The 26,609-nt window shown below is 46.2% G+C and overlaps 1 protein-coding gene across 1 annotated transcript in view; it reads right to left on the bottom strand.

The window, feature by feature from the left end:
- LOC134411643 (probable glutamate receptor) overlaps positions 1-26,609 on the bottom strand; it is a 42,414-nt gene that overhangs the window by 7,725 nt on the left and 8,080 nt on the right. The window contains exons 3-7 of the mRNA XM_063145529.1: positions 13,572-13,603; positions 8,847-8,909; positions 6,516-6,695; positions 4,955-5,181; positions 3,261-3,352 (exon numbers count right to left, since the gene is read on the bottom strand). Coding sequence (XP_063001599.1) covers positions 3,261-3,352; positions 4,955-5,181; positions 6,516-6,695; positions 8,847-8,909; positions 13,572-13,603 — 594 coding nt within the window. The remainder of the gene's footprint in view (positions 1-3,260; positions 3,353-4,954; positions 5,182-6,515; positions 6,696-8,846; positions 8,910-13,571; positions 13,604-26,609) is intronic.

A 26,609-nucleotide genomic window follows, 5' to 3' on the forward strand; every position in this document is an offset into this window, starting at 1 on the left:
TAGAGTTCCTGCACAACCATTGTGTTGTGTGTTCATAGAATCATAGAATCATAGAATAGCAGAGTTGGAAGGGGCCTACAAGGCCATCGAGTCCGACCCCCTGCTCAATGCAGGAATCCACCCTAAAGCATCCCTGACAGATGCTTGTCCAGCTGCCTCTTGAATGCCTCTAGTGTGGGAGAGCCCACCACCTCCCTAGGTAACTGATTCCATTGTCGTACTGCTCTAACAGTCAGGAAGTTTTTCCTGATGTCCAGCCGGAATCTGGCTTCCTTTAACTTGAGCCCATTATTCCGTGTCTTGCACTCTGGGAGGATCAAGAAGAGATCCTGGCCCCCCTCTGTGTGACAACCTTTTAAGTCTTTGAAGAGTGCTATCATGTCTCCCCTCAATCTTCTCTTCTCCAGGCTAAACAGGCCCAGTTCTTTCAGTCTCTCTTCATAGGGCTTTGTTTCCAGACCCCTGATCATCCTGGTTGCCCTCCTCTGAGCACGTGTTGTGCTCTGTGGAGTTCTCTGTTGCGTTGTGTTGACTTTTCCCACTTGCGACAGAATTCCCTGGCAAGAGTGGTGAAAGGAGAGCCACCGGGATTGTTTTTTTGCAGCAATGGCTGATGGGATACCATCAGGAGGACCAGGGCAGGAGAGAGGATGGAGGAACTGTCAATCAAAAGTCGCAATGGATTTTACAACTCCACGGTCACACAACGGTGGAGCTAGAACATGCTGTGTGAGGAGCACCTCCTAAAAACCCAACCGGTGAGTGGAGTTGACTAATGTGTTGTCTGAACTGAGCCAGTATTTCGTGAACAACCAGTTAGGCCTGGGAAAGATTTTTTTTTTGAAGTTACTTTAATTAATAAAGAAAGGAGTGAAATGAAAATAATATTGATTTTATTTATTTCATTTTCAAACAATAATATTAAATAATCAATCAATAAAAACGATAATGAAAAATCAAAATATATTTTAAAAAATAAAACGTAAAAAATAAAAATAAACGACATAAAATAATGAAAAACAGAAATATTCTTTACAAATTCAACAAATAAAAATAAATGACATAAAACAATAAAAAGAAAAATAAATAATCAAAAACTAACAATTAAAAACAGTATTTTAAAAAATGGCCATTCTTGTTAAGAATTTTGGGAGTTGCACACATCTGAAGGGTGCCATTTTGGGAGATGCTGTATTTGACACACACGATACATGGCAATATTTTTAACTTTTAAAATTCTCTTATTTTATACAAAAAATGAAATGAAATGAAAAACGTGAAAGGAAATTGGGGACAGCAATTCGTTTCCTTAACATACTACATGAAATGTAGTATTTCAGCCTTCTCAATGCCATTGCTCCATGTATAAATGTGTGTGGTGTTGTTTTCGTGATGGGGGGCAGGTACTGAACGGCTTTCCTTTGGTGGTGACCCTGGAAGACTCTCGCAGAAGCGGAGGGGGGCCTTGAAAGCCATCTAGTCCAACCCCCTGCTCAGTGCAGGAAGTTCAGAGCTATAGACCCTCAACAGATGGCTGTGCAGACCCTGCATGAAGACCCTCAGCATGGGAGGCCTCTAGGGAATGCGTTGAACAACAGCAGAAACCTCTTGATGGAAAGAGCAGTTTGATCACGGAACCGACAACTACCTTCCTGTTAACTTAAGCCCACTTGATCTAATAGAATCATAGAATAGCAGAGTTGGAAGGGGCCTACAAGGCCATCAACTCCAGCCCCCTGCTCAATGCAGGAATCCACCCTAAAACATCCCTGACAGATGGTTGTCCAGCTGCCTCTTGAATGGATTAATAGAATGAGAGGACAATCCTACGGTCATAGAATCATAGAATAGTAGAGTTGGAAGGGGCCTACAAGGCCATCAAGTCCAACCCCCTGCTCAATGCAGGAATCTACCCTAAAGCATCCCTGACAGATGGTTGTCCAGCTGCCTCTTGAATGGATTAATAGAATGAGAGGACAATCCTACGGTCATAGAATCATAGAATAGCAGAGTTGGAAGGGGCCTACAAGGCCATCAAGTCCAACCCCCTGCTCAATACAGGAATCCACTCTAAAGCATCCCTGACAGATGGTTGTCCAGCTGCCTCTTGGAGGCCTCTAGTGTGGGAGAGGCCACAACCTCCCTAGGTAACTCATAGAATCATAGAATAGCAGAGTTGGAAGGGGCCTACAAGGCCATCGAGTCCAACCCCCTGCTCAATGCAGGAATCCACCCTAAAGCATCCCTGACAGATGGTTGTCCAGCTGCCTCTTGGAGGCCTCTAGTGTGGGAGAGGCCACAACCTCCCTAGGTAACTCATAGAATCATAGAATAGCAGAGTTGGAAGGGGCCTACAAGGCCATCAAGTCCAACCCCCTGCTCAATGCAGGAATCCACCCTAAAGCATCCCTGACAGAGGGTTGTCCAGCTGCCTCTTGGAGGCCTCTAGTGTGGGAGAGGCCACAACCTCCCTAGGTAACTGATTCCATTGTCGTACTGCTCTAACAGTCAGGAAGTTTGTCCTGATGTCCAGCCGGAATCTGGCTTCCTGTAACTTGAGCCCGTTATCCTTAGTCAGGACTCCGCGCTGCCCCCTCCTGCCGCTCTCAGCTGGCGTAGAGAGACCTGCACCAGGTGCCTCTCCAAGGTTGCAAAGGCGGCCTCGAAGGGAAGAGAAAGGGCAGGGAGGGGCGGGGATTGCTTAGGCCGAATCCTCAGGCCTTCCCGGCCTCCCTCCCTCCCTTCTGCTTTGAATGGGCGTAAGCCTCTGAGTTTGGAGGCTTATGGCTAGGGTGACCCTATGAAAAGGAGGACAGGGCTCCTGTATCTTTAACAGTTGTACTGAAAAGGGAATTTCAGCAGGTGTCATTTGTATATATGGGGAACCTGGTGAAATTCCCTCTTCCTCACACCAGTTAAAGCTGCAGGAGCCCTGCCCTCTTTAAAATCTGGTCACAGTATAGCTGCAGTATAGCTCCTGCAGCTTTAACTGTTGTGATGAAGAGGAAATTTCACCAGGTGCGACATGCACACAAATGACACCTGCTGAAATTCCCTTTTCAATACAACTGTTAAAGATACAAGAGCCCTGTCCTCCTTTTCATATGGTCACCCTATGGCCCTCCCCTTGGCTTGTGCACTTACCATGGTAAGAAAAGGCCAGGGTTCCCCCATTTGTTGGAGGGTTGCCTGATCTTGCGGTAGCCCCAAATAGCCTGTAGGCTAGCATCAAAAGGCCGCGCCCCCCTCAGGCGGCTTACCTTGCAAGGTGAACGACCCTGCTCCAAACCACAGGCTGTTCAGGAACGTGAAACGGTTCTCTTCATTTCCATCCCATTCGCAGGGGCTCATTCTAGGAAAAGGGAAAAAAACAGGGCATCGTTCACCTTCCTCTGGATGCAATGCAGGAATTCCCCAAGCTGGGTGCTCCATGCAGGAGAGAAAGAATGGCTCAGCCCCAGGGTGAACCAAATGCCAGACTAGATGGACCCATGGTCTGATCCAGCAGGGCTCTTTTGATGTCCATGGCACCGTGAGAAAGACTTGCTCAAAGCTAGGGTGACCATATGACCGGATTTGCCTGGATTTGCCCGGGTTTTTGATGACAAATCCGGAGGGGGGGAAATCCGGATTTTTCCAAAGAGCAGCTCTAATGGGAATTAACAAAAATGCTTATAACTCCGTCATTTTTTAAGATAAAGACATGAAACTTGGCACGATGGTAGCTCTTAGGAAGGGCTTTAGTTATACCAAATTTGAAACAGATCCGTTCATCCATTGATTTTTTAGGAATTTTTTAAAAATTGAGGTTTTAAAATTATTTTTTAAATTGTCATTTTTAAAGATAAAGAGCTGAAAGTTGGCACCCTAATAGCTTTTAGGTAGAGCTTTAGCCATACCAAATTTGAAACAGATTTGTTCATCCATTGATTTTTAGGAATTTTTTAAAATTTGAGGATTTAATTTTTTTTTAAAAAAAGTTATTTTTAAAGATAAAGAGATAAAATGGCACCATGATTGCTCTTAACGAGGACTTTAGCTATGCTAAGTTTGAAAAAGATCTGTCCATCCATTGAGTTTTAGGATTTTTTTAAAAAAAGTTTGAGGTTTTAAAATTATTTTTTTTAAAATAATTTTAACATGGTGACCATGTTGTCCTCCTTTTTGGTTTCCAAAATATGGTCACCCTACTCAAAGCAATTGGCTGAACCCCACCCACCCCCAGGTTATTATTATTATTATTTATTTATTTATATAGCACCATCAATGTACATGGTGCTGTACAGAGTAAAACAGTAAATAGCAAGACCCTGCCGCATAGGCTTACAATCTAATTCTGTGCAGTTAGGTAATTTTAGACTTACTAGTACATACGTAGGAGCCAAGGAAGCTGCCTTATATGGAGTTGGTCCACTTAGACCAGGATTGTCAACACTGCCATGTACTCCTAGCCTCTGCCTGGGCTTCTCCAGTTAGTTCTGAGTCCAGGAGGACTCCCAACGAGAAGGCAAAAGCAAGGTAAGTCCTCTACCTTCCTCCATAGACCTTTGAATTACTTTTTGCAGCCTCCCCCATCACTGGAATGGGTCCCTCATTTCTGCCACCTGCAAAGGGGGGTGGTGTATTTGGGGGCTTACCCCCCTAAGGTGGGTATGGCCATTTACCAAGAGGTGATTGCATGCAACTTCTTGGCGAATTGGGTTCTCCTTATCATCCTGCTAAAAGCTGGAGAATTGTAATTTTACACACACACACGAGGTACAGTGTAAGAATGTGTAGGTACAGCTGCAGGCACGGTAAACAACAACAAACCCAAGCTCTGTGAAGATTATTTTGTGAATTCACAACTGGGTGTTACCATGTTTACAAGCACACCATGGTAAATGCCAACTTGGTTCAAATGGCCATTTGCTTCTACCTCCTAACAACCCACAAGGGGAAAGAGATATTTCACCTGGCGGCAAGGAACAAGCAGAGGCTGGAGAGCAGGTAGGCCACAAGGATGCCGCCCCACATCTCCTTGCTGAAAGGGGTCAGGAAGTGGAACATGGAGGCCTCCTCGAGGGACGTTTCCTTTTCAAGCAAAATGCCAATGCCGGTGTGAAGGAATGGTTGAGTGAAGTCGACAGCGTCTTCTCTTATTGAGGTAATGGTTAATGGGGCAACGGCAAGGTCTGCTTCCTGTCGGGAGAGCAGAGGAGATGATGTCTGATGAGCCCTCCATGGTGGACTGTTTCTGGCACAGTGTCCATGGACACAGACACCCACCCACCCACCCAAAAGGATATTGTAGAGTTGGAAAAGGTACATAAAATGGCAGCCAAAATGAACAAGGGCCTGGAGCAACTCTATGAGGAAAGGTTACTGCATTTGGGGCTCTTCAGCTTAGAAAAAGGGTAAAAGGGAACAGGATAGAGGTGTATACAATTGTTCATCATGAGGAGAAAGTGGATATTTCTCATAATACCAGAACTCAGGTTCACCCAATGAAGCTGTGTGGTGGCAGGTTCAGGATAGATAAAAGGAAGGACTATTTCACACAGTGCAGAGTTAAGCTGAGGATTTTGCTACCAGGAGTTGTAGCAATGGACATTTAAACTTGGATATTTAAAAGGGGATTAGCCGAATCATAGAATAGTGGAGTTGGAAGGGACCTATAAGGCCATCTAGTCCAACCCCCCGCTCAATGCAGGAATCCACCTTAAAGCAACCCTGACAGGTGGTTGTCCAGCTGCCTCTTGGATGCTTCTAGTGTGGGAGAGCCCACAACCTCCCTAGGTCATTGGTTCCATTGTCGTACTGCTCTAACAGTCAGGAAGTGACAGGAAGCCAGGAATCTGGCTTCCTGTCACTTGAGCCCGTTATTCCATGTCCTGCACTCTGGGAGGATCGAGAAGAGATCCTGGCCCTCCTCTGAGTGACAACCTTTCAAGGACTTGAAGACATGATAGCACTGTTCAAATACTGTAAGAGCAGTACGACAATGGAATCAGTTACCTAGGGAGGTTGCGGGCTCTCCCACACTAGAGGCCTTCAAGAGGCAGTTGGACATCCATCTGTCAGGTATGCTTTAGGGTGGATTTCTGCATTGAGCAGGGGGTTGGACTTGATGGCCTTACAGACCCCTTCCAACTCCACTATTCTATGATTCTATGATTCGAAGAGTGCTATCATGTCTCCCCTCAATCTTCTCTTCTCCAGGCGAAACATGCCCAGTTCTTTCAGTCCCTCTTCATTGGGCTTCGTTTCCAGACCCCTCATCATTTAAAAACTTGTACGCATTTTTGTGTGGATTCCTCCCAATACATCTTTGTTTTCAAACTGGTAAGACATCTATCCCAAACAACTTCATAGGTGCCCTTTTTTTTTTCATTGGGGTGGGCATACATCATGCCAAATTGGTTGCACACCATCACACACGCATGCACACAACACCCGCACCCACTGACCCGCAACACTTGTGCTGGTGCCCCACCCTCCTAGTTTAAGGAGGATTCATTCAGGAGAAATCCTACCTTCCTCACCACCTCTCCGATCATCCCAGTCCAGTTTCCATTGGGACTCAAGGTTCCGTACTTCCCATCTTTCACAACGCCCACCTTGTACTTGAAATGCAGCATTTGAGAAAGCTTCTCCAGCAGGTCAATGCAGTATCCCTCTAGCTCGGTGCCTCTGGCCATCACGTAGGGGTCTTCCTATGGAGGAGGCAAGGGAAACCTAGCTAAAAGAACATGCCCACATAGGCCTGTTACCCAGACCCTTCACCAAGCACATGTGAAACGAAACATCACACCTACAAGCAGAGCTTTATGGATCACCTGACCTCACTTCTGGCCTCTGTAGTTGTGTCATCAGTTAGGGAACTTTTTGCATATTTTTTTCATGTGGGGAGGGACAGTATCAAATTACTTCTCTTTTGCATTTAATGGGAAGCAAGTCATTAGTGTTCCTCTGTGCTGTAGCCCTCTCTTTTAAAATCACATAATGCTCTGGAACATTGCTACAGTGAGATGTGTTGTTCCAGGGCATTTTGAGTTGCTGTTTTGTTTTTTAATTGAAAGCTGGAAGCACAGAGGAACCCCATTGAATTTTGCACCATGCTATCCTTGTTCTTCGCCCGATCCTGAAAATAGCCAAAATCTATCTCTGTTTTATTCTGCCTCTGTCACAGTGACTACTGCGTGTTGGTCGATGCTATGAAGTATGAGTTACCGGGTTCGATTATGGACTCGGTCTTTATATTGGATCAAGTCAGGTTTCCTTGAAAGGCAGTAATGGGAAGAGGTCCATGGAGACCTCCAAGTGATGCTGGGGCTGGAAGCCAGACAAGCTTGTCTGTACATTGCTCCAACAAGCAGCAGATTGCAGCTGAACTTAAGTATGGTTTTGACTTCCTTTAGGCTGGATAGCCCTGCCTCCATACTATACATACTATTTGTAAATTTCATTATGGGCCAAAGTTTTGTGCTTTGGGTTAGATACATACAAGAAAATATATATTCTGTAGGATATGTTATCATGGCTTCAAAATGAACGTCACCAGCTGTAGCAAGGCAATCTCTGGGTTACACTGTGCCTGAGTGTTCATGTGAACTATTGACGAGATTCACCCATCATCACCAACACCTCCATCATCACTCAGAGATTAAAATTCTGGATATCTGGAAGAGGGGGCTGAATAGTGCTTGAATTACACAGGGCAGAGGGCCCCAAGCTTTGTGTTCTGACTCACTTCACTACTAATATTAGAAGAGTACTGGGAGCATGGTTTGGTTAAATTGTATGAAGTGGATGTGTTTGAAATTTCATTAAGGGCCATCCTATCCCCCCCCCTCCAATAATTCAAGCTGAAAATGAAAGGGGAAAAAACATAAAATAAATCCTCACCATGTCATATATAACATGTAAGAAATGTCAAACCCCTGAACATGCCCCCCAGACATCCAGATGTTTGGGAGGGTTTTTGTCTTTTCCCAAACATTTGAAATGGGGGGGATGTTTATTTTTATTTTATTTTATTTATTACATTTCTATACCTCCGAATAGCCGGAGCTCTCTGGGCGGTTCACAAAAATTAAAAACATTCAAAGTATAAAACAACAGTATGAAACCATAATATAACATACAATATAAAAGCTGAACCAGATAAAAACAGCAGCAATGCAAAATTACAAATTTAAAACACCAAGTTAAAATTTATTTATAGACTGTTAACATGCTGGGAGAATAAAAAGGTCTTCACCTGGCGTCTAAAAGCATCTAATGTAGGTGCCAAGCGAACCTCCTTAGGGAGCTCGTTCCACAGCCAGGGTGCCACAGCAGAGAAGGCCTTCCTCCTGGTAGCCACCTGCCTTACTTCCTTTGGCAGGGGCTCACGGAGAAGGACCCCTGAGGATGACCTTAAGGTCTGGGCAGGCACATATGGGAGGAGGTGTTCTTTCAGATAGCCTGGCCCCAAGCCGTTTAGGGCTTTAAATGTTTAAAATCCATCCACCTTTAGCGTCCACACCCATATTGCCATTTTAGTAGGATGACCATATGAAAAGGAGGACAGGGCTCCTGTATCTTTAACAGTTGTATAGAAAAGAGAATTTCAGCAGGTGTCATTTTATATCTGGTTGCTCTAGCTAAAGAGGGCAAAGCTCCTGCAGCTTTAACTGTTGTAATAAAGAGGGAATTTCATCAGGTCCTGCATGCATGCAAATGACACCTGCTGAAATTCCCTTTTCTATACAACAGTTAAAGACACAGGAGCCCGGTCCTCCTTTCCATAGGGTCACCCTACATTTTAGCCACTTTCCAGCAACTTGCTCAGTTGCAGAATAAGGATCGCTGAGCTGCCTTACCAAGATGGTTGTGACATACATTGCAGGCAGCTCCTTCCCACCGGCTCCCTTAGAGTCGCTGTCCTGTGGATGAAAACATTGTAGAAACTTAGCACCAATTTTTTTTTTAAAAAAAAAAAAGCCACACAGAGAGAGAGAGGGAGAGAGAAAGACCTGACGCCACCCCAGGAGATGGAAAGCGCGGGGTTGAGGAGGGAGGTGGTGCCAAATGGGACTTTTTTCAAACCTAGTTGTATCATGGGGGTATTTACAGGGGTGGGGGAGAGAAAGGCTAAACCCACCCTACCCAATACTGTGACCCCTTTCAAGAACTTGCTGCAATCAGGCTTTTAAAAAGGCCCTGCGGTAGTTTTACTTATTGATCCCCGTTCATCCTAAAATTAAGCTTCAGGGCATGAGACATCTCCCCACCCTGATTAAAACTCCTGCTTCTCTCTAATTTCCTCAGAAGTTTCACCTGAGGATGAATCTCCAAATTCACATAGGTCAAAGCCAGTCATGGAAGCAGTAGAGGCTGGTGGCTCTGAGGTCGGAATCCTAAAGGAGTTACAGCTCATTTAGCACTCTGACTGCTTGAAGGACATCTAGTCCTTCCTCCATGCTCAATCTCGGAACTAAAGCAGGAGTGCAGAATCCCAAGGGAGGAATTCCATTTCAGAGAAGTGGCCTCTCTGGCCTTCCTTCTTCTCACATCAGTCCGTTGGTTTCTGTTCACCACTCTGCCGCAAAGATCATCTTCTTGGCTCGCCGCTCCGACCATGTCACTCCGCTTCTGAAATCTCTTCATTGGCTTCCAATTCACTTCAGAATCCAATATAAACTTCTCCTGTTAACCTTCAAAGCTTTTCACGGTCTAGCTCCTTCCTATCTCTCCTCTCTCATCTCACACTATTGCCCCGCTCGTGCTCTTCGCTCCTCTGATGCCATGTTTCTCGCCTGCCCAAGGGCCTTTACTTCCCTTGCTCGGCTTCGTCCATTTTCGTCTGCTGCCCCTTACGCCTGGAACGCTCTTCCAGAACATTTGAGAACTACAAGTTCAACCGCAGCTTTTAAAGCTCAACTAAAAACTTTTCTTTTTCCTAAAGCTTTTAAAACTTGATGTTGTGCAGACTTTATACTGTTAGTTTTACCCTACCCTGTGCCTGCTTACCCTACCCTGTACCTGTTGGCATTCTCTTCCCCTCCTTATTGTTTTACTATGATTTTATTAGATTGTAAGCCTATGCGGCAGGGTCTTGCTATTTACTGTTTTACTCTGTACAGCACCATGTACATTGATGGTGCTATATAAATAAATACATAATAATAATAATCATCATCATCATCATCATCATCATCATCATCATCATCATCTTGGAGGTGACAACCCAATAGTGGGTGTGGCTGAAGGCAAAAGGGGGTGTGGCTGAAGTTTAAAAAAGGTGGAGTCTAAATTCCATCAATACTGGCATATTTTAGCTTAAAGTTCTTATACCCAGTAAATAAGCCCCAGAAGAGACATTTCCATCTTTCAGAATGGAGGAAAAACTGCAGAAAAGCTGGGAAACGATTGGTGGTTGGGGGAAAGGGGGTGGAGCCAGGGAGGGGCGTGACCTTTGGGGGAACCATAGACGGCCATATTTGACCCAGGCCTGAGGTTCTGAACCACAAAACTAAAGCATCCTTGAGAAATGGTCATCCAGACTGTGCTTCAATACCTCCAGGGAATACCCACCACCTCCCAAGGCAGACTGGCCCCTGTCAAACAGGGTGACCCCATGAAAAGGAGGACAGGGCTCCTGCATCTTTAACAGTTGCATTGAAAAGGGAATTTCAGCAGGTGTCATTAGTATATATGGAGAACCTGGTGAAATTCCCTCTTCATCACAGCAGTTAAAGCTGCAGGTGCCCTGCCCTCTTTTAAATCTGGTCACTCTAGTATAGCGCCTGCGGCTTTAACTCATCTGTTCTAGATCTGCCCTCTGGAGCAACAGAAAACAAGTCTGTTCCAGAAAACAAGTTTCCTGGTGATTGCCTAGAGACACAAGGGAACCACACCCACCCATCTGCTAGTTTTACTGAAACACTTTTAGTTTCCCTGCATTTTTTTAAAGATGTTCAAACTTCCAAATTTCCCCTGACTTTTGCTTTCTGGTAAATTTCAAGGGCAAATTTGTTTTGCAAATGTAGCTTCCCTCTTGTACCCGCCTCTAGACATGCATTCTTATATCTTGCCCGACTGTGACCCTCTTCAGACAACATACTAAGCCACGGTGGTTAAGCATTTTGAGCTAAACGTTATGGCTTAGGGTGTCGTGTGAACCATGACTAACCCTGGTGGCTCCCTAACCATGGTTTAAACATGCTCACTAACCATCTGCTGCAAAGGGGTTAGCAGCCTAACCATGGTTTAATGTGTTGTCTGAACAGGCCCTCTGCGTTGCATTTTTGGTGTTGATCTTGGAGCTAGCCTTTGCTGAACAACATGGTGGAAGGATCTCACACCATCTCCCTGGAGTCTGAGACTTTCTGCGTTAGCCCCTCCCCTGTACCGCCCCCTTCCCCCACAACTTTATTCTTCAATGTTCCCTTAATTAAGTCCAATCGTTTCAATTTAATTCATGTTGCCAACACAATCTACCCAAATGGAAAATGCTTTTAGAAAATCATGTTGGCAATTCTTAGGTATACAAATCCTTTCAAAAGGATCAATTTGTGTCACAAGGGAAGAACAGCTGGAAGCCAATTAAGGACTCATTATGAGAGAGTTCCCAGGATGCTCACAGAGAGGGAAAGAGAGAGAGAGAGAGAGAGATAACAGGGTGAGAGATGGGGGGGGCTTCCCTGGGTCCCCTTCGAAAGGGCATCGGTGAAGCAGAAATAGCGCCTCTTTTCATTTTAGAAACTTACAAAACCAAGCATGTAAGAAGAACAAAAGGGCTATTCTCACCTTTGGCCCAACACGTCAAGAGGCAGTGCCAATAGACAAGTTGGAGGCAGCAGGAGGGCAGCTGGCATGTTCCTGCTGTTCCCCCCCCCCCAGAGCCACTGCCCACATTCCCAGAAGCAATGGTGAAGCTCAGTCATCGCAGACCATGGACCTACTGGGACTCTGGACTTAATGGTCTTACTGGTGCATGTGTTTGGCTCTAGACTCATACGGCTAGATCTACACCAAGCAGGATATAACACTTCAAAAGCAATTTGAAAATAGTATGTGAAATGTGTCCTGGAGGGGATCTACACATCGTCGTGAAGGCGCTTGCGTGCGCCTGCAGTGCGCCCCGAAACTCATTGTGTAGATCCTACCCTATCCTGGCCAGAAGAGACGGAGGAGGAGGCCGCGGCGGCGGCCCCGCATCACCCCTCGCGGGGACGGGGCGAAAAGTTTCCGGGCTCGGCGGCTTCGCTGGGGAATCCGGCCGCGTCCTTGTCGCTGCCACCTCCCCGCCGGCCTCCTGCTGCCGGCGAAAGAGCCACCCGGGTCGGAGAGTTTGGCGGAAGAAGGCAGGGCTGCGGCTTCTTCCGCCGAGCTCTCCGACCCAGGTGGCTCTTTCGCCGGCAGCAGGAGGCCGGCAGGAAGGTGGGCGGCGGCGGCGGCGGCAAGGACGCGGCTGGATTCCCCAGCAAAGCTGCCGAGCCCGGAAACTTTTCGCCCCGTCCCCGCGAGGGGCGATGCGGAGCCGCCGCCTCCTCCTCCTCCTCCTCCTCCTCCTCCTCTTCTGGCCAGTATAGGGGAGGATCTACAAAATGAGTTTCGGGGTGCACTGCAGGCGCACTGCAGCCTTCAAAACGATGTGTAGATCCCCTCCTGGTCCCCAACAGTTGTGAGTACAGTTCAATACCGTTATAAATCAGTGCTGTAGATCCCGCCTAGGACATGGATTTAAAAATAAGAAAAAAGAAGGCTGCCATGAGAGGTGTTAGCCCCAGTGGCCTCTGGCATGCCAATGTTGCAGGTGCTGCCTCCCAGTTTGCTGCTGCCTCCATCTCTGGGTGGCCATTTGGAATTCGAATCCGTGTCCTGGCCCCAGCTGCACCAGTGCCCCGAAGATGTGGCAGAGAAGCCTTGGAGAAGGCTGCCCACACCACCATCCAAATGTTCCGAGTTCAGAACGCAACCCACTTTAAAGAACACACTTCTTCTGATGTATTCTTTGCATCAAAACCTTGTAGGTCTGAGAATTTGATTTCTGCTTGCAAAACACGCAGGCATGCTTCGTTCAAAGCCCCAAGCACACGTCTGCTGAAAAATCTGCATCACATGCTTGTGTTCGTCTCATTTCCAATTCCTAGTTTGATTTGAGCCAATTCCCTCTATAGAATGAATCAACCCCGTTTTATCTTATGAGGGAAAATTGGACAAATTAGATTAGCGAAAATTTGGGGGAAATGTGTGCAAATCTCTTGTTTGATAGCTGCTGATTTTGGGCACGTTTCCTGCTCATGCAGAACAAGCGTTGACTGAAAATATGGACGGAAACGGGGCAGGAGACGGGCTGCGAAATGATGTTAGAAGAACCTGGCAATCCCGAATATTGCTCATTCGCCCAAATTGAGCAATGCTACAGACACCAACTTCTTCCTCCTAGCACTGCTGGGAACATTCTCTCTCGGTCTCACTCTCTCTGTATGAAAGGACGCAAGCGGAAGGGCCTCACTATCTATGTTGTCGCTCAGCCATGAACACTGGCAAACAAAATTAACCCCAAGAATGCTACCATGCCCAGAGAGGTGGATACGCACCTTGCTGACGGAATCTCCATCCTCAGTAGCTCCTGAAAGTAAAAAACAAAAACCAGACTATTAATATGGTATCACAGCCACCATGGTGGGTCCACTGTCCTGCAATTCACACCTTAAAAAACCTACAATATAGATATATGGATGTTAGGGTCAGTAGATTTAAGGAAGGGCTTTGTATTTGTCCATCTGTGCCTGGGTCCAGCTCCAGCTGAGAGCCCCCTCCCTCCTGCTACCAACTGTCTCTGCAGAGGCCACCAGTGAGGGAGGAAGCAGCAGCCGGGCACCTCTCCACCGTGCCTGGGTCCAGCTCCAGCTGAGAGCCCCCTCCCTCCTGCTACCAACTGTCTCTGCAGAGGCCACCAGTGAGGGAGGAAGCAGCAGCCGGGCACCTCTCCACCGTGCCTGGGTCCAGCTCCAGCTGAGAGCCCCCTCCCTCCTGCTACCAACTGTCTCTGCAGAGGCCACCAGTGAGGGAGGAAGCAGCAGCCGGGCACCTCTCCACCGTGCCTGGGTCCAGCTCCAGCTGAGAGCCCCCTCCCTCCTGCTACCAACTGTCTCTGCAGAGGCCACCAGTGAGGGAGGAAGCAGCAGCCGGGCACCTCTCCACCGTGCCTGGGTCCAGCTCCAGCTGAGAGTCCCCTCCCTCCTGCTGTCAACTGTCTCTGCAGAGGCCACCAGTGAGGGAGGAAGCAGCAGCCAGGCACCTCTCCACCATGCCTGGGTCCAGCTCCAGCTCAGAGCCCCCTCCCTCCTGCTACCAACTGTCTCTGCAGAGGCCACCAGTGAGGGAGGAAGCAGCAGCCAGGCACCTCTCCATCGTGCCTGGGTCCAGCTCCAGCTGAGAGCCCCCTCCCTCCTGCTGTCACCTATAACTGCTGAACTTTCCAACTAAGATTGTAGTGCCTGAATTTGCTTTCCGTTTCCCCCTCCTCCTCCTCCCTCCCAAACCCCTTTCCTTTTGTGTCATGTCTTTTAGATTGTAAGCCTGTGGGCAGGGACTGTCAAGAAATACTTTTGTAAGCCGCCATGAGAGCCTTTTTTGGCTGAATGGCGGCATAAAAATCCTTAAATAAATAAAATAAATAATAAAATCTAGCCCAGGGGTGCAGGACCAAAACAGGGTGGAGAATTGCCCCCACCAAGACCACCAGGCTCTTTGTGGGCTGGATGACACCGGTGGGCATGGCCCAGTGATGTCATTATTATTATTTATTTATATAGCACCATCAATGTACATGGTGCTGAATTGTTATAAACCGCCCAGAGAGCTTCAGCTATTGGGTGGTATAGAAATGAAATGAAATAAATAATACACCCATTTTCGTCTTTCTCTGTGCATGGAGAAAGGGACTTGGCAGGTGTTGGGAGTTCCCCCCCCCCCCAACACCTACATCCCCACTGTTATCACCAATTTTAGATCGGACATAACAGTGAGGATTATTCCAGGGGGTGGGCTTTGGAATCCACCCCCACCCCCTGGAGGAATCAAAGGCTCCGCAGGCCAGTTGCGGAATATCTGCAGGCTGCATTAGGCCTGTGAGATGGAGGTTCTGCATCCCTGATTAAGCCCAGGATAGTCTGCTCTGATTGGCAGCATTTATAAAACAATAAGCAATGGATTTTTAAAAATTAGACATCATTCATCATCTTATTGCTTCTGCTTTCTCTAAATAATTTGTATAGTGTTATGACTTGTACAACTCTTATCACCACTCTGCTGCTAAGATCATCTTCTTGGCTCGCCGCTCTGACCATGTTACTCCACTTCTGAAATCTCTTCATTGGCTTCCAATTTACTCCAGAATCCAATATAAACTTCTCCTGCTGACCTTCAAAGCTCTTCACGGTCTAGCTCCTTCCTATCTCTCCTCTCTCATCTCACACTATTGCCCCGCTCGTGCTCTTCGCTCCTCTGATGCTATGTTTCTCACCTGCCCAAGGGTCTCTACTTCCCTTGCTCGGCTTCGTCCATTTTCTTCTGCTGCCCCTTACGCCTGGAACGCTCTTCCAGAACTTTTGAGAACTACAAGTTCAATCGCAGCTTTTAAAGCTCAGCTAAAAACTTTTCTTTTTCCTAAAGCTTTTAAAACTTGATTTTGTTCCGACTTTTATACTGTTAGTTTTACCCTACCCTGTGCCTGTTTGGTGCATTCTCTTCCCCTCCTTATTGTTTTATTATGATTTTATTAGAATGTAAGCCTATGCGGCAGGGTCTTGCTATTTACTGTTTTACTCTGTACAGCACCATGTACATTGATGGTGCTATATAAATAATAATAATAATAATAATAATAATAATAATAATAATAATAATAATATAGCATTGATAAATAATTTCCAGGGGGGTAAGCCTTGTCAATCTGTTTGTAGCAGAACACAAACATCCTGGTATTGGGGAAGTTAATTAACACATGTCAGTCCAGTCCGTCCCATTTTTATTGTATATAACCATAGGTTTTTACAATCTTGGTGCAACAGCAACAAAAGGGGAAACAAATCAGAGGGGGGAAAAAGTTGAACAGGCCACTCAAATCAATTCATCATGTGCACAATCTACAGCAACAGTTTTCAGGAGCCTTGTTCTAATCTTTTCAGCAGCCACTGCAAATAAGGCTACTTGATTATAAGGGTCCGTATCTTCAAGTAGTTTACACAACGGCTCAGCCAAAGTTCCGTCAGGCATTCCTCGAAGCAAGGGCACAAGAAATCTTTTTTTTTCTAGGGCTGCCATACAGTTCACAGAAGAAGATCTAGTGAATGATATCCTCTCTTTATGAGGCCCCCCATAAACATAGGCGTTGGAACATTTCTATACCTCCCATCCAGGGCTACATCCATATGGGCTCTATAACTCGCCTGAGCTGCGCACTTCCGCGTTGTTCGTCACATGACGCAGCCGTCCATTCGCAGCTCTGTCGGTTTAAATCCCCTAAAATGCGCATATTCGTAAATGAGATTTACCGCGACTTTTGTTAGTTTTAAAAATCGCATTGTGGTGATGTATCGTTGGGCGTAGCTTTCAGGCCAGGACACCTCATTGGCCTGCCGATTTCCCACCTTCCCCAACATCAGTGGGGATCAGGGCCACCCCTCCAGCTCCCCCGTTTGCCTCGGCCTTTCTGGCCGCAGAGCAATGCGCCAGCAGCTGCCGTGTGCAAAATGCTCCCCCCTGCACACCTCCCTGGAGGCGTGATCGCCAGCTTTCAGGCCAGGAAAGGTGTGGGCGGATCAGGTCTGCTCTGCCAGGCTTCCCTGAGGAATCTCTCTATGTGGCCCATTCTCAGCCACATTTACTGAGAAGTAAAGGGCTGTTACTCTATAGAGCTAACTGTCAAGTCCGCGTGGGTTAGGGTGTTGCAGCTATGTGAGCCCGCTGCCCATGCCGGAGCACGGTGGAATTTACTTCCAAGTAAACACGGCTGTAGCTCTCGGGTACAGGGACTCCGCTTCATTCACAGAATTTTGCAGGGACTGGGGGGAGATGTTGACCTCCGATATTTGCCAACTGCTTCTTCCATCTGCAGAAAATCTGTAAAAGGCTCTGCAATGCCTTTTGATATGAAGCACTAGGAGCCAGGGCCGGCCCTAGAATTAGGCAGAGCGAAGCAGTTGCTTCAGGCGGCAGATGCTGGGAGGCGGCAGCAAGGTGTTGGAGGAGACTGCTGGGAGGCTGTGTGAAAGATACTGTCCCTCTGCCCATGTCAAAAGAAGAGTCAACTGCCAGTCTCATGGGGTTTTGTACACGGAATGGGAAAATGGGCGCCATCTTTTTCTTGGCCTCAGGCAGCAAAACGTCTTCCGCCACCTGGAAGCACCCCAAATGGAGGAGGCGTGCCTCACCTGGGGCGCCATTTGGTCTACAGCCAGGCCTGATACCGGGCTGGCTGGACAAAGAGTCTGGCCTGATGGAAGGCAGCTTCCTATGTTCCTTCACCACCATCTTGCCTTCAACTGAAGAGGAGCTAGTATGGATAGAGGGGAAGACGCAGGCCTAATCTACACCAAGCTGGATATTGCACTATGAAAGTGGGGTATGAAATCGGTATATAAAAGGCAGGAGCCACAATACTGCTTTATAGTGGTGTTGAAGTGCCCTGACAACTGTCGGAGCCCATTGACACATACCATATACCACTTTCATAGTGCTATAACCTGCTTGGTGTGGCTCCTGCCTTTTATATACTGCTTTCATAGTGCAATATCCTGTTTGGTGTAGATTAGGCCCTAGACTCTTTCCCTTTGGGGAGTAGAAGGAACATCTAGGTTGGTTTGAATGACGTGAGGAGGGATTTAGTGGGCTCCATATGCAAACAGCCATTTCCATCTTGAAAATAACCTGTGGCTTTCCGTCGCCGTCATTACAGGTAGCATTTGCTAGAGAGAATCGAAATACCATCCTGCTTAGCGGAAATACAAGGAGGACATTCCAGAATTCTGGCCGATGGAAACCTCTCTCTCTCTCTCTCTCTCTCTCTTTTTTTTTTTACACTGTTTATATATATATATAAAAGGTTCATCAATTTTACCTCTTCTGTCTTGGGCTAAACTCTAAATTATCCCTCCACAAAAGGGGCTTTTACCCGCACCACGGCAGCTCTCCATGGGAGCTGGAGAACGGATGAAAAGAGCTCTCTTGTTCCATTCAGCATCTGCTCGTTTGAGCCAGCGGGAGTTCCTGCAGATTCCTTTCTGAAGACCTGTGCGGGAGCCTTGGAAGGAAACAAGCAGCCCCATTGAAGCCGTCAGCACCCCCCACTGTGGGTACAGGATGGGGGGTGCTCAAAGCGCCATTGTCAAAGATGCCTCCGAGCTCAAAACAAAACCACACACACACCACCGCACCAACCTCCTGAAAGAGGCCGTAAATAATCCAATGGCAGCAGCGGCCCAAAGTTGGTGACAGCGACATTTGTACGGCACCCAAATCCGATGCGGATCTTTTTTGTTGGAATCCCCGAACAAGCGCTACGAAGAAAAGGGGCACAAGGTGGAATAACAACCGTGGGTAGTGCAGCGTGTGAGCTGAAATCCCAAAGCAGGCCTCAAGGATGAGGAGCCATCTTGGGGCCCACAACAAAATCACAAAAATGTGCCGTTTTCCAAGCTGGGTGTCGCAGACTCTGTCTGTTGGCTGTCGGATTCCTCAGGGAAATTCACAAGCAAGGGATAAAGGCACTATCCATTCCCACTTGTCAGACCTCCCCCCTCCCTTTCCCCTCTTAGGGTGACCCTATGAAAAAGGAGGTCTGGGCTCCTGTATCTTTAACAGTTGTATTGAAAAGGAAATTTCAGAGGTATCATTTGTATATATGGAGAACCTGGTGAAATTCCATCTTCATCACCACAGTTAAAGGTGCAGGAGCTATACTAGAGTGACCAGATACAAAAGTGGGCAGGGCACCTGCAGCTTTAACTGTTGTGATGAAGAGGGAATTTCACCAGGTTCTTCATATATTAGGGTGACCAACTGTCAGGATTTCCCCGGATTTGTCCTGGTTTTTGTTCTTTCCATGGTGTCAGGGGGGATTTTCAATAATTTTCAATAATGTCCTGGAATGACACACCTTCCTCTTTAAGGCTGCCATTAGCATGGCAGGGGGGAATGACATGCTTTCTTGAGGCGCATCATTCCCCCACCCCGAGCTCCAATTGAGGTCTTAAAGGGGAAAGTGGGTCATTCGTGGACATTATAGAAAAGGCCCCAATTGGAGTGGATGGTGGTGGTGCAGAATGAAATCCTTTCCCCTCCTCCACTCCAATCGGGTTCTTTAAGGGGGCGGGGGAATAACGTACTTTCTGCAGGACTCAGAAAGCTGCTTCCCCACACACACACTAGGTGTCCTCTTTTTTGGTTTCCCAAATATGGTCACCCTACCATATATACAAATGACACCTGCTGAAATTCCCTTTTCTATGCAATTGTTAAAGATACAGGAGACTTGTCCTCCTTTTCATATGGTCACCCTACCCTCTCTGGCATCTGGTGGATGGAAAAGAAACAGGTGAGGAATGTGACCAGTCCTGACAAAACTCTTTTAGCTTGCCCCCAAATCCTTCAAATGTTTGTGTGAGGTTGTGGAATATGGGGTGAACATAAAAAGTGGAAGGGAAATCAAGGCTAGGTGGACGTCAGTTGGTGATTGCAATAATGAGGAAGCTGAAGGAGAAGAATGTGAAAGAAGAGAAGGGATAGTGTAGGGTGGTAGGAAAAAGAGAAGGAGGAAGCAGAAACTGATGGAATCCAAACAGCCTGACCGTAAAAATCCAGCTAGTGAAGGGCATTTGCCCTCATTGTTTAGGAATCAGTGAAATCATTAAACCCTCCAGGCTTAATGTGAGCCTGTTCAGACAACACGCTAAGCCATGGTTAAGCCGCTAACACTTTTGCAGCAAGTGGTTAGTGAGCGTGATTAAACCATGGTTATGTAGCCACTATGGTTCGGAATGGTTCACACGACATGCTAAACCATAACGTTTAGCTCAAAATGCTTAACCACATAGCGTAGCATATTGTCTGAACAGGGCCTGTGTTAATTCACACGACAAAGATGAAGTGGCCATCAATCCAGATAAAGCTACCTCATATCTATAACCAAGAGACAGTATATTTATATTTGTCTATAAATCCTCCAATTTTACTCTTTATTTGGCTTTAGATCCAATCCAGCAACTATCTAATGGTACCTCAAGCTCCCTAGAGGGTAGGATTAAAAAAAATTGAATACATTTGTAAAAGCAAGCAAACAAATTGGGTAGACCTTTCCAGAGAAATTCCACTCACATAACTGCAATTTGAGGTGAAAGTTTAGTGGCGGTCCAATTCTACCATTTTCCTCTGAAAATGGAGGTTGAGCTTTTGACTGACATCCTTAATAGATGGTCCTTTATTTATTTATTTATTTAGTTATTGCATTTCTATACAGCCCAATAGCTGAAGCTCTCTTTGTCTCCTCCTCTTAAAAAGCCAGTTTTAAAATGCTAGTGGGCTTGTTTGTTTATCTATTTAATAGCCTCCTTCAAAAGGCAGCTTACATTAGGACAAGAACATTGTCCTAATTTCAATTACAATTAAACACACACACACACACACGTAGCTGGAGCAGCAGATAATTATTTTTAAACACCAAATACAGAGTGGAATGTATGTGTCTTCAGATGATATTATTATTATTATTATTATTATTATTATTATTATTATTATTATTATCTCTTTCTCACTCATGGAGGTTTTTCTAGACGGACATGGAGGACATTGCCAACTCATGCTGTCTTTTACAGATTCAGGAATTCCCTGACAATCGAGCATGTTTTAATTATAACTGCTTTCTGGATCACCAATGGATGTATTTTGGTAGGCCCAGGGCGTTGCTAGACGTACCGGGTGTTCCGTCGTTGAGGAGCGGTGAAAGCGGCTTTTCCCGTTCAGCCGTGACGCCTCATCATCCACACCTGCCTTCGATTTATGGCGGAAGTTTGCGCCGGTTGTGCTGCTGCCGCCGCGAGCACGGTTGCGCAGCCACACCGGCCTGAATGCCGCGGCTTTTTTTTTCGCTCGCTGCACGGTTTGCGCACGTCCGAAAGACCGCAAACTTGCGCAGCCGTCAGCGATGCCGCCGCCGGCCCTGGCGGCGGCAGCGGCGGCAGTGCCAGTGCCAGCCGAAGTGCTGCTGGTGCTGTTGAGGGTCAACATTGATGCGCTCACTTCCTGATGGGGGTCGTGGCGGGTGTCATATGACCCGAGGTCAATCGTCTGCATGGCCACTCTGTGCCTACATCTCCCATCATGCCTCTGAGGTGTCGGCGGCGATGACCGCCTCTGTGCCCTGTGCCCCATCCCAAGGAGCCAACCCACATCTGGCCGTAGCCATGGCAGCAGCCCACAAACAGCTCTGCCCTCTGCCAGCCTGCAGCGTACAGCACCGCCATTATGCGGCCACGGTAGCTGCCCACCGCAAGGAGTCACCAGCCACTTTTGCGGTCCTCCGTTCCTGCGCAAACTGTCACTGGGGAAATAAAAAAAAAAAGCCGCTCCGCCGCGCTGCCCCAGCTGCCGGACTGCGCGCAAATGGCGGAGGCGGCTTGACCGAAGCCGCTGACCACTCCCCCTTAGCACGCCTTTTCCTGACCAGTGCCGACCGCAGTGACCTCACATCCTCCCACACGTACTCCGAATTACCGCGGGACAGCAGGAAAAGGCGCACTACAACTCACTTTTTTAAAGTCGGGAGAAAGAGGCTTCACCGCAGGATAACGGCGGATCCTCGTGAACGTCATCTGGAAGCCTCGACGTGGCTGCGGAAGGTAACGCGCGCTAGAGCCTCGTCTAGTAACGCCCCCAGTTTCTGAAAGTTTTCTGTATAGTTTTTTTGATGTGACTAATGGAATAATTGTGACCTTTTCCTGTTGCCATAGTTCTTTGACTTCCACGGCCAGTGGTGTATATTTTTTGTCTCTTTTCCTCTTCCTTTTCAATAACATTTTTGTCATTTGGTATTGCTATGTCGATGACGTATGTGTGTCTTTCTTTTTTTTGTCTATGACTGTTATGTCTGGCTGGTTGCAAGATATTGTTTTTTTAGTATGAATTCTGTCCCAGTATATTTTATGATCTGCATTTTCCAAGATTGTTTCAGGTGACTATGTATAGTATGGTGTAGGTTGTTTTATAAGGTTGAATTTGATGGCCAGTTGTTGGTGAATTATTATTATTATTATTATTATTATTATTATTATTATTATTATTATTATTTCAATGCTGCCCCAATAGCTGAAGCTCTCTGGACAGTTTACAAAAGATTAAAACATCAAAAATGATACACAAAATATAAAAACATAAAAGAGACAGAATACAACAAAGACAACACTGAGGAGACCATATGTTAGCTCCTTGGGAAGGGAGTTGCAAAGATGCGGGGCCACCACAGAGAAAGCCCTTTTGCTCATACCCACCAGCCTAACCCCTCTTGCTGATGGGCCAGGAAGTAGGGCCTTTGAGGATTATTATTATTATTATTATTATTATTATTATTTATTTATATAGCACCATCAATGTACATGGTGCTGTACAGAGTAAAACAGTAAATAGCAAGACCCTGCCGCATAGGCTTACAATCTAATAAAATCATAGTAAAACAATAAGGAGGGGAAGAGAATGCAAACAGGTACAGGGTAGGGTAAGCAGGCACAGGGTAGGGAAAAACTAACAGTAGAAAGTAACAGTAGAAGTCTGCACAACATCAAGTTTTAAAAGCTTTAGGAAAAAGAAAAGTTTTTAGTTGAGCTTTAAAAGCTGTGGTTGAACTTGTAGTTCTCAAATGTTCTGGAAGAGTGTTCCAGGAGTAAGGGGCAGCAGACGAAAATGGACGAAGCCGAGCAAGGGAAGTAGAGGCCCTTGGGCAGGCGAGAAACATGGCATCAGAGGAGCGAAGAGCACGAGCGGGGCAATAGTGTGAGATGAGAGAGGAGAGATAGGAAGGAGCTAGACAGTGAAAAGCTTTGAAGGTTAACAGGAGAAGTTTATATTGGATTCTGAAGTGAATTGGAAGCCAATGAAGAGATTTCAGAAGCGGAGTAACATGGCCTGAATGCTTAATCCTTCACATTATGTGGCCCCAACCCATTTAGGGCTTTGAAGGCCAAAATCAGCACCCTAAATTGGGCCTAGAAACTAATACGCATCCAATGAAAATGATACGGCATGAGAGTAATATGATCAAAGCACCTACCTCCCACAAGTGTTCTAGCTGTTGCCTTCTCTACCAGTGCAGTTTCTGAATTGTCTTCAAGGGCAGCCCCATGTAGAGTGCATTACAGTAATCCAACCTGGCCATAAACAAGCCATATGTCATTGTGGCTAAGTTAGCTTTTTCTAGAAAGTATTGCAGCTTCCAAAGCAACCTAAGCTGGTAGAAAGATTGGACTGGATGATCCTTGTAGTCCCTTCCAACTCAATTATGACTCTATGAAAGTAGTCCATAGGCACTGTGAGACCAGGAGCACCCGTAGACTGTGTACCTGACCCTTCAGGGAAAGTGTTACCCTATCCAGAGTCAAATCTGAACCTCCAGATTAGTGGATTTCCCAACCCACAGTACTTCCATTTTATCCAGTTTAAGTTTCACGTTGGGCTAATCTACACCTACAGCCCTTTCGCAATGGAAGAGGGATAATTGCTTCCGGGATCATCGCTCACAGGGCACACGCGAGGGAGGTTTCCCACAAATAAAGGGGAGCCATTGCGGGAGGACGTGTGCCCCGTAACGGCGGTTCTGAATGGGTATCGGGAGAAGTGGGCGGGACTGGACAGATGGGTACGGGACACAGATTATTGTTTTTTAGTAACTCCTCCAAGATGTGCACCAGCACAGACACACAGCAATGCAAGGAGGGGGGATAGGTACTGTGTTCAAGATGCACTCCTGCGCATCAATATGTTTATGTAAAAAAAAAGAAAGAAAGAAACATTCAGCAATGAAACACGCTGATCCCATGTGGATTTTTTGATTTAAATTGGATTTTTTAAAAAATTTAAATCGGATTTTTTTTAATAACATGTTTTTTGAGGAAAAATCTATCTAAAGAGAGTTTTCTATTTAAGATACATTATAGTCCAAAGGTTATTCATAATGAAATAAGGATTAGTTTTTAATTACGTAGCATTTTTTGGTAAACGAATTCCATTAATCCATTCACAATGTCATGCTCTTCCAGAGGTTTCTGTAAGATTATTTTTCTCCTTCCAATAAAGTACAGCAGAAAAGTTGTCCAAATATGAATGATTAACCTATTAAACTGGAAATAGTTCACCTCGCAATAATTTCATAATTATCTATGATGTTTTTCTAATAGTATGAGCCTCGTGTGGCGCAGAGCGGTAAAGCAGCAGTTTCTGCAGCTGAAACTCTCCCCACGGCCTGAGTTCGATCCCAGCGGAAGCTGGTTTCAGGCAGCTGGCTCAGGTCGACTCAGCCTTCCATCCTCCCGAGGTCGGTAAAATGAGTACCTAGTTAGCTGGGGGAAAGGGAATAACGGCTGGGGAAGGCAACGGCAAACCACCCCGCTATAAGGCCTGCCAAGAAAACGTCATCGAAAGCTGGCGTCCCTCCAAGAGTCAGTAATGACTCAGTGCTTGCACGAGAAGTTCCTTTCCTTTCTTTTTTCTAATAGTATAACCAAATCAGTATTTTTATATATATAACTGTAAAACTAATCTGAAAAGTTGCTATTCTAAAAATGAAACCTTCATCTGGTGAACCGCCCAGAGAGCTTCGGCTATTGGGCGGTATAAAAATGTAATAAATAAATAAATAAATAAATAAATAAATATTAAGATTATACCAGCAAGAATGAGTCTTTGGTAACTCTGAGTTGTGTAAAATATAGCGAGGAAGAGTGCCCTTTTTTGGGGGGGGGGGGGAAGTCACATGAAAGTGAGTAGTGATTTAAATAGTGATTTAAATCAAATTGATTTAAATCAAATCCACCCTGCCAGAGAAGGACGCGTCATGAGGCATGGCGTCGTGACACATGTGGGATGAAAAACAACATCGCAGAAGGCATGCCACATTCCCGAGGTGCACTTTGGTGATGTCAATGTGCTAAAATTCAGCCATGATTTGAAAGCTCGGAATGTAGGTGAGCCGAGTTTCATCTAAGCTGACGGCACTTGACTTGTGAGTAAGAGTGCAGGAAGGCGCCTTATACCAGCTCAGGCCCATTTAGACCACTATTGCCTACACTGACCACAGCGGCTCTCCAGGAATTACACAAGAGTCTTTCTTAGCCCAACCTGTCCTGGAGATGCTGGGGGTTGAGTCTGAGACGTTCTGTTTGCAAAGATGGGGCTCTACCCTTTAGCTCAGCTGCCCAATTCTGAATCATAACAGGGTCAGTTCACCCATCACTACACACATGTTATATGTGCCGTGGAATCGCAAGGCGGCCAACAGCCGGGCCGCTACAATGCAAACAACCGCGGCTAACTCTGCCTTCCTCACCCTGGCAAACTCCCAATTCCCTCTTCCTTCAGTGAACAACTTGGCAAAGGCCACTCAAACAAATAGCAAGGCTTGTTGTTTGGTTTTAGAACAGCCGCAGCCCCCGGGACAAGAGGAAAGGAACAGAGAAAGGGAGGGAGCTGCTCCGTGGGGTACAAATTAAAGTCAGGCTCCAAGAACGTCTCCGGCACACTGAACAAAAGCAGCCTTTAAATTCTGGGAAATGCCAACTAAGCCAGAACCTGTCCAATTTAAAAGCTGATATTTCTCCCACACATGCCAAAGTCTTGATTGCCCAAGTTTTCCCTTCTTCCCAGAAGTTCAAACTGCCCAGGTGTGATACATAACAGTGGAACGGGCAATTATGGATTTTTTTCCAAGGACTTGCTAGATCAAAGAAAAACACTTTGCAAGACAACTTCTCTACAAATGCATTGGAATAAGCTTTGCCAAACCTAAGTCAATAAATCAAAGCTCAGCCACTTGCAAGACCGCAGCTCCTTTGCACAGACATCCCTTCAAAAGTATCTCTTTTGCAGGGCAGGGAGAGTTCGTGAGGATGACTTTTGTCAATCAGAGCTGCTCAAAGCAGTTGTAGCCGGCAGGTTTTACCACCACCACCCCCTCTCTCCACCAAAGCCTTAGCGTCTCTAATCACCAAGCTAAGCCAGAGTTTAGCTTTGAAATTACCAATAGAATACTGACATCTTCAACGCCTGACTTTAGGTCAAGTTCAGACCTAAAAAGCACAATAAAGCAGAATTATTATTATTATTTATTTATATAGCACCATCAATTTTCATGGTGCTGTACAGAACAAAATAAAACAGAATACAAAACACCCTGCCACATGGCTTACATTCTAAAATCACAGTAACAAACGAACAGGGAGGGGAAAGGCCAACCAGCGTGGGGGACAATTAAACAAATAATAAAAACTAGTATCGTCACACTACGGATTATAACTTTTTGGGAACAGAAATGTTTGCAAATAAGATTTAAAAACTGAGATCGACATTGCGGTTCGCAGATGCGCTGGAAG

This window comes from Elgaria multicarinata, chromosome 20, assembly GCF_023053635.1.
Source record: "Elgaria multicarinata webbii isolate HBS135686 ecotype San Diego chromosome 20, rElgMul1.1.pri, whole genome shotgun sequence".
Lineage (NCBI taxonomy): Eukaryota > Metazoa > Chordata > Lepidosauria > Squamata > Anguidae > Elgaria > Elgaria multicarinata.